This window comes from Lolium rigidum, chromosome 6, assembly GCF_022539505.1.
Source record: "Lolium rigidum isolate FL_2022 chromosome 6, APGP_CSIRO_Lrig_0.1, whole genome shotgun sequence".
Lineage (NCBI taxonomy): Eukaryota > Viridiplantae > Streptophyta > Magnoliopsida > Poales > Poaceae > Lolium > Lolium rigidum.
In genome coordinates, this window is record NC_061513.1 from 218054528 (window position 1) to 218062591 (window position 8064).

General features: G+C 45.2%; 1 protein-coding gene across 1 annotated transcript; it reads left to right on the forward strand.

The window, feature by feature from the left end:
- Nucleotides 1–965: 965 nt before the first annotated feature.
- Nucleotides 966–4348, forward strand: LOC124661936 (histidine biosynthesis bifunctional protein hisIE, chloroplastic-like). Its single transcript, XM_047199822.1, has 5 exons — nucleotides 966–1187; nucleotides 1419–1664; nucleotides 1770–1865; nucleotides 1940–2091; nucleotides 3923–4348. The coding sequence occupies exons 1-5, from the start codon at nucleotides 981–983 to the stop codon at nucleotides 4122–4124; spliced, it is 903 nt and encodes a 300-aa protein (XP_047055778.1). The 5' UTR covers nucleotides 966–980; the 3' UTR covers nucleotides 4125–4348.
- Nucleotides 4349–8064: the final 3716 nt, after the last annotated feature.

The following is an 8064-nucleotide window of genomic DNA, read 5'->3' on the forward strand; positions in this document are numbered from 1 at the left end:
GCCGTTCATCCGTGCTCAATAAGACCCGTACGTAGACGTTTTCGGATCTTCAACTGGCCGCCATTCATCCAAGCTTCATGATGACCGACCTCTCCGGGCTTCCATCAGACACCTCCAGCGAGGGCAAGCCTGCAGGATGGCGCCATTGGTGGGACAGCGTCCGGACGCCCAGCAGCGGCGATGATTCCCCGCCGCTGGACATCGGCGAGGAATGGGAGGCCGAGGAGGAGGAGTCCGAGGAGGAGGAAGAGGCTGAGGCGGCGGCGGCCCGGGCGAAAGTGAAGCGGAAGGCGCCGGTGAGCTCCGTCGACGACGAGGAGGACACAAGTTTATCCGATGCGTCAGAGGACACCGCCTCTTTGGAAGAGGTGACGAGCACCGTGAGGACGACGAGGCGGGGCCATCAAAGAAGAAGTAGTTTAAAATTTTATGTGTAAATTTGTTTATATTTTTCGAAGTTTTTATATGTAATTTGTGTATGTTGCACCGCTTTGAATATTAGCAGCGTTATTTAACCTACACATTTCTTCTATATACAATACTAAATTAAAAAAATATTTTAAAGTTTGGGGACGCCTCGTTCGGGGGACGCGGCTGGGAGCGACGTCCCACAAACACGACACGACCTCAAATGCTTGATCCAGAGGCGTTTGAGTGACGCTTTGAGAACGCGGGCTGCAGATGCTCTAAATCTGACGGCTGTTTGGAGACGTGGCTGGAGACTGGAGACGCTCTAATTCATCCAACGGCCTGGCTGCATCCCATTCCCATACCCAACCGGAGTTCCCGACTCCAGCCCCGCCCCCGCCGCCCCTTGCCGCGCCGTCGCTTTCCCCCAACTTCGCCGGCCAAGCCCGCAGTCGCTCCTTTATACTAGCAGCAAGTCAACAAGTCAGAGTAACCTGACTTCACCCCGACTCCACCCAGCCGCCGCGCCGCGTCGCGCAGCGCTGCTGCTCGTTCCAATCGACTCCGCTCCCATGGCGGCGACGGCTCCCCTGCCTCGTGCCCCCGTCTCCTCCCCCGCGACCCGCACCGCCCTCTGCCCAGCTCGCTCCAACCTTCGCACGGCCGCGGCGCCACCGGCGGGGACCCTGGGATGGCGGCGCAGGCAGCCCTTCCCGGCGGTCTCAGTGACCCCGGCCTCCGCTCAGTCCACGCCACCGGCTCTCGCCGTCGATCCCGAGGTTTGTTGATTGATTTCCCCCGCAGAATCTGCCTCTTTCCTCCTTCTCGTTCGGAAAGGCCGGCCTTAGCAGTTAGGAATGGGAATGGACTGACTTGTTTTGTTTGTCCCTTATTAAGTGGAAGCTGCTTTGAGCATTTGTCTTACGCTTCAGTGGTACTTACAGTTCTTGCTTTCTCAGATGCATTGCTACTGTTCGCATCAGCTTATCATCGTCCCGTGATAACTGTAGGTTGAGGCATTGCTAGACAGCGTGAAGTGGGACGCCAAAGGGCTGGCAGTTGCCATTGCCCAAAATGTGGATACTGGAGCCATTCTTATGCAGGGCTTTGCCAACAGAGAAGCCCTTGCAGCGACTATATCGACCAGAAAGGCTACATTCTATAGCCGTTCCCGGTCTTCGTTGTGGACCAAAGGGGAGACGTCCATGAACTTCATCAATGTGCACGACATCTTCCTGGACTGTGACCGTGATTCGGTAAGCATCTTCTGCTTTGGGACGGTTATGCATCAGACTATCAGAGCTGTCAGTATGGCTTCAGATGATGCTAACTGGTGTGTTCTGTGTTTTCTTGAAACCTAGATAATATACCTTGGTACGCCGGATGGACCGACATGCCATACAGGGGCAGAGACCTGCTACTATTCTTCAGTCTATGATGCCCTACAAGGTTCGAAGGTACTTTTCTTTAATAACAAACCTTTCTGCAAATATAAGTTTACTTGTAATTTAAATCTGACTGTATTCCACAGTCCAATCAAGAGAGGCAGGTTTCCACAACCCTGTACTCGCTTGAAGATACCATCAGTAAGCGGAAGAAGGAGATAGTAACTGAAGGAGGTGGTAAGCCATCATGGACGAAAAAACTACTGCTTGACAACCAGCTGCTTTGCTCGAAAATACGGTATGTGATGCTTTGCTGATTTCTCATACTATATATATTGCAGCGTAATAAATTTGCATAATAATTTTTTGATGTTTCAAGATAACGGAAATAGAATAGCATAGTAGTTCTTTGTTTTTCTAGCCTGCTTTACATTGTTCATTTCAAGATTACAAAACTGTGTTTGTTCATATTTTTAATTCCCCTGTTCTAATCTGATCTGGTCATCATTAGTTCTTGACCATTTGATCTAGAGATATACTACTTGTGTTCGGTAGGGCTGTGCATGCTTCTTGCTAAGCCCCATCCTACAAGAGAATTCTGCCTATTTCTTGTTAAACAGCGTTATCTACTACTGTGTATTGTATATTTTTGTTTGTTATTTTGTCACGATTTTAAGGTTTTAAGCACAACATTATGAAAGCAATTCCTGAACAATGTAGGTATTTTAAAAAGTATTGTTAAAGGGCCAAAAAGGTTGGCACCTTGGCAGTGAACCTCCCATGTAAGAGTTTTCTAAAAGGAGGGAGTAATCCACTAGAAAAAAAAACTAATTTTTTAACACACTGTGTACTGCATTTGATTCTCAGGTCGATGACCTGTATAACTGTATCTAGCTAGCAAGATGTTGAATGGGTAGCTAATGCCTAAATTTGTACATTGAATCTTTACAGCCAATATTTTTTTGACTTTGGCTCAGTATTAAGACTTAAAAGGTGCCGTAACTCTTAATAGAACCCTTTTTTAGTACGCCTGATTCAACATTTTTCCTTTTTCTGGTTGAATAGCGATATGCACTACTGTGTAGTGTATATTTTCCTTGTTCTTTTGTCACAATATTAAGTTATTAAGCACAGCATTATTGAAGTAATTCTTGCACAAATGTAGTTATTCAAATGGTTATCTTTCAAGGGTCAAAAAGGTTGGCGCCTTGGCGGTCATCCTCGCATGATAAGTAATTCTAACAGGATGGAGTAATCCACTAGAAAAAACTATTTTTGCAACACACTGTGTACTGCATTCATTTCTCAGGTTTGACCCGACCTGTATAACTAACTCTATTTAGCAAATGTTGAATGGGTAAAGGTGCCAGAGGTCTGAAAAACTAATGCCCAGATTTGTGCACTGAATCCTTACAGACAAATTTTGTTTATCTTGGCTCACTAATAAGATTTAAAAGGTGCCAGAGGTTTGAATAGATCCCTTTTTTTTGTAGGCCTCATTCAGCATTTGATTTACAGGACTCCTATTAATGTAACTTGGGGCGGCTTGTGAGATTTGTTTGATGGAAATCATATAACAAAAGAAGGCATTCATACATTCCTATTTCCAATATAAACAGTTGTCTCCCTAGTCCACATCATGCTTAATACATCATCTGTTTGATAGAAAATATACTTGTCCCGTAGCATTACATTTGGCACCATTTATGAGCAGGAACAGTTACTGTCAGAGACAAACTTAAGCGAATTAGTAATTTCTCCATTAAATATAAACTGCTACATGTATGAGCACAAAATTTGATGTATGATTTTCATCAAATAATCAGATGGTTTATGCCTAGGAGAAAAATACAGGCGAGACATATAGGTGGCGTATTTTTCTTTCTCTTAGAATATTTAGTTTTGAATCATTTGTCCTTGATGTGAGCCTTTGCTTGTCAATACCACCCCAACGTATGTCAAATCGCTGGCTTGGTGTTAAACTATTGGCAAGTGTTTGTAGTGCTAATCATGCATACTTTATACCTTTTCTCTTGTTATCATTCCATGTTCAACTTTTCCCTGTTACTCTCTTAAAGCGAATGCATTTATCTCTTAAAGCTGGTGCTCATTTGTTTCCGGTCTTTCAGTGAAGAAGCTGGTGAACTAATTCAAACGCTGCTCGAGAACGAGGACAAATCCCGCACAGCCTCAGAGATGGGTGATCTGCTGTACCACGCAATGGTGCTTCTCAGTGTAAAGGATGTGAAGATGGAAGAGGTCCTGGAGGTCCTCCGGAAACGTTTTTCTCAGTCTGGCGTTGAGGAGAAGGCCAGCCGCAAGAAATCCTAGCATGGTCACATGTAAATGGATGCATTCTACATCTGATCGCGCAGTGCGTACCGTGGAGTAGTCTGCTCTTGTTACAGTGTCAGTTGAGGTTTATGTTTTTGCGTTACTCTCTAAGAAGGCGGCTCTAGACTTGTTTTTCTGTTTAATTCCCTCGTGACCGTAGAGACTGTAACAGTTGCTGTGTTGTTCATGCTTTGGCCAATAAAGCGGTTTCTTTGGGATAACTGGTTTTAGCTTGTTTGATGTACCATGATTCTTGCATTTGCCGTGTTCTTCGGTTTTAAAATGTAGTGCAAATTTCTTTAAAGAAATACTACAGGTAGATCGATGATTTTTATCTGTAGTACAGAAAATAAGCTTCATTACTCATAGAAGAAATGTTTGCCAGGCTTGCTAAATACTGGTCTGCAAATTATATAGAGCTAAATACACCACTAGTCCTAATAGTTGTAGTTTAGGTGCATTTTAGTCCCAATAGTCGTAAAATGAGGTAAGTTAGTCCCACAAGTTGTCCCATTGTGCAAAACCAGTCCCAAACTATTCTGCTGCCAACACGTGGCCTTGGTCTTTTCGCCAAAGAGCCCCTGCGTATTTCCTATACCACACCTGGCCTTGCACATCCTTACCACACGTGGGTCCCACCTGTCAGGTGGGAACAAAGAAATAAAATATAATAGTGTGCTGTCACCAGCATTCGAACTCGCGGCCTAGAAGGCAAGCACGCAACGGACGCGCGCACCATCAGATCCATCGTTTTAACGTGTCACAATTGAGAGCTTAAGGTTACCTATAACAACGCAGTACAAAGTTAACAATTTTTTTGCCGTCAAAAAAGTTAACAATTTTTTTCTAGTCAATCGGATTAGATCAAACAGACAACGAGACTTAATTAGTTCGCGGTAGTAAATTATATGATTATTTTTTTACATTTCAATGTAACTTTCTATAACATTATTTATGTATATTTTATAGTTTATTTTAATAATATTGTATCTTCTAGTGCTGTCGAAATAATTAGCTCGTGGCTGCCATATATACTTCGGAAGTTCAGAATCGGATGCAACCGTGAGAATTTAGTTCAATAGTAGGATGCCTCGTCAGTCGTGCATGGAGCGATTTTTCCCCCGCCGGGTGCGCCATTTTGCAGCGCGCGTTGGCGCGGTAAAGTAGCACCTTCGCCGGACGCTCTATTTTGCAGCGCGCGGGCGCGGCGCAAACAACAAACACATACAACTATGCATCCAACAAGATCAAACAACCATATAAAATTCACAAATAAAATGAACCATTCAAATACAATACATTGTTCACACCAAATACAACAAATCGAACATACAACAATACAACATAGTTTTCAGACAATACAACACATAGTTTTCAAACAAATACAACAAATATGCAACTACTGTTGTCCATTCCAATTCCACCATTCTTCCATGAGATCTTTGGCTTCTTAACGGCGCGGTATGCTAATAGTAGCGATATGTTCTCCTCTTCCTCTTGATCATACTCGTCATCTGATGAATCGTATCATGAACTCTACAAACATCTATATGAAATTACTTAAATATAACTAACTATTGTAGCTAATTGATGAGTAAAAATCACATGCTAATAGAGGCCGGCCGACGGAGGTGCATACCTTGCGAGCAAATTGGCGAGCACCATGGGCGCGCCATGTTGTTAGCAAGCTCGAGGACGACGAGGACGACATGTAGACGGTGGCGCGGAGGAGAACGCGACGGCGGCGGGAAGAAGGACGCGGAGGAGGAGCGCCGACTACAACCCGTCGCTGGCGGCAGCGCGAGCGTCACAGCGCGGTGGAGCGGCCGCCACTGCCAGGAGGGGCGCGAGCGAGGCGGATCTACGCCGCGGCGGCGCGCAGCAACGGCGGCTCTGACGGAGTCGACCGGCGTCGGCTGGATTTCCGGAGGGCGCAGGCGCGGGAGGGGGGGAGGGGGGATTTCCTGCCGTTGCCTTTTTGCGCGGGCGCGGAGCGTTGTCGCGCGCTGTAGCCGACGCGTCACATATGGCGCTCCGGATTATGCAAAAACGTCGCGCGCTCTAAAAATTTTACAGCGCCGCGGCGTTTACCGTGCCTGCTGGAGCGCCTTCTTCCCCCTGCGCGCGGTATACCGACCTTTTTTTGTAACGCAGTCTATATAGCGTGCATGTTAGAGATGCTCTGAAGGTTTTTCATGTTACGTTCGTAAGCCAGCAAAGTCCCAAGTGGCTGGAGCACGCAAAGACACAGGCTGTCCAGTTCCAACAGAAAATATCCAATATAAATAACTAAATGGTCTGCAGTTTTTCATACGGAACGGTGATCGCTGTCGGTTAATAGGTGCGGGTTACAACCTGCTGGTCGTGCGTTCGAATACCAGCTCCAGCGCGCTTTTATTTTATTTCTTGCTCCAACCTGACAGGTGGGACCCACCTGAGTTAGGTATCTGCTGGGCTAGATCTGGTATAGGAAAAAGGTAGGGGGCCTTTTGCGAAAAGACCAAATGCCACATGTCAGCACCATAATTATTTAGGACTAGTTTTGCACAAATGAACAACTTTTGGGACTACCTTACCCTATTTTACAACTATTGGGACTAAAATGCACCTAAACTACAACTATTAGGACTCGTGGTGTATTTAGCTCAATTATATACTCCATTGATCCATAATAATCGTGGCACCGCCGAACGCGTTCTATGCAGAAGAAAATGTTCTTTTTTGAAAGAAGAAGAAAATGTTCTTGTGGGTGGCGTAAAGATGTTCATTAGTGATTCCTGGAAATTTGAGTGGGTAGTTGTACGTCCGAGGACCGAAAGGTGTCCGTCGCGTACATATCTCTTCCAAAATAGGCCGAACATGTACAGTAACTTTGATGGTTCTTTCACGCTTTTGTTTGTGTGGATGCGACTGAGCATGTGCAATAATTTCTCGCCCTTTCGCGTTCTTGGTTGGACCAGCGTGGAATAGATGCAATATCTCTTTTCTTTTGCTGAGATAAAATTCACAAAAAAAATACTCCAAAGTTACTCAGTCAAGAAGAGAAATTTTGAAGATAATAACAGGTAAATACTAACATAAGACGATTTTACACAAACGCGTGAATCCATGGTCAAAGCTACTCGACTCAATTAAGATGGTTGTGCAATTAGGGCATGTACAATGGTGATATCTTAGCAGGATAAATGCTGAGGTGGAGGAAAGAGAAAGATAAAAAAAGACTTTGTCTTCTCTTAACTAAGAGATGATCTCTTAGCACAATCTCTCTCATCACAAATTTAGGATGTCTCGTTGCTAAAGATAAGACTAAAAAATAACCCATTACATCATGTTTTATTGTTATATCAACATTACGTGGCAGGATTAAGATAAGACAGTTTTATCAACCATTGCACATGCCCTTAGCTAAAAATTGACTTGGCTCAGAATTATCAAATTCCTAGTTACTGTGTATCCAGGAAATTAAGTACGCGAAAAACAGACGAACCATGGACGTCCCCCCTCTCCCGCACAGTAACAAAGGGCGATTTCTGAAATCTCCCCGCCGATCCACCTCGCCACTGCAGTTTCGCCGGATCTCTCGTCCTCCGCCGGTCGCTCCGACGGCAGGAGGGCGGGGGATCCCCGTTTCGCGGTTGTATATAGTGTAGGATCTATAGGGTTTGCAGCCGGCGGAGCCATGGAGGTGGTGGTGTCGCCGGTGAAGTGTTTGTTGCAGGTTCGCGACTCCTTCGTCTGCGGCGCTCGGCGGAGCTCCGTGGTCAAGCGCCTGGTTCCTCGCCGGCGAAGCGGGAGCTCACGAGGGCTTCATTGTAATTTCCTTTGTTTCCTGGGTTTTTTCTGCAAGAACAAAGTATCAATGAATTCGTCTTCTTCTTGCAAAAAAAAAAAAGGAAATTAAGTACGCGGTAAATAACTCAACCGAAGCTACACAGAT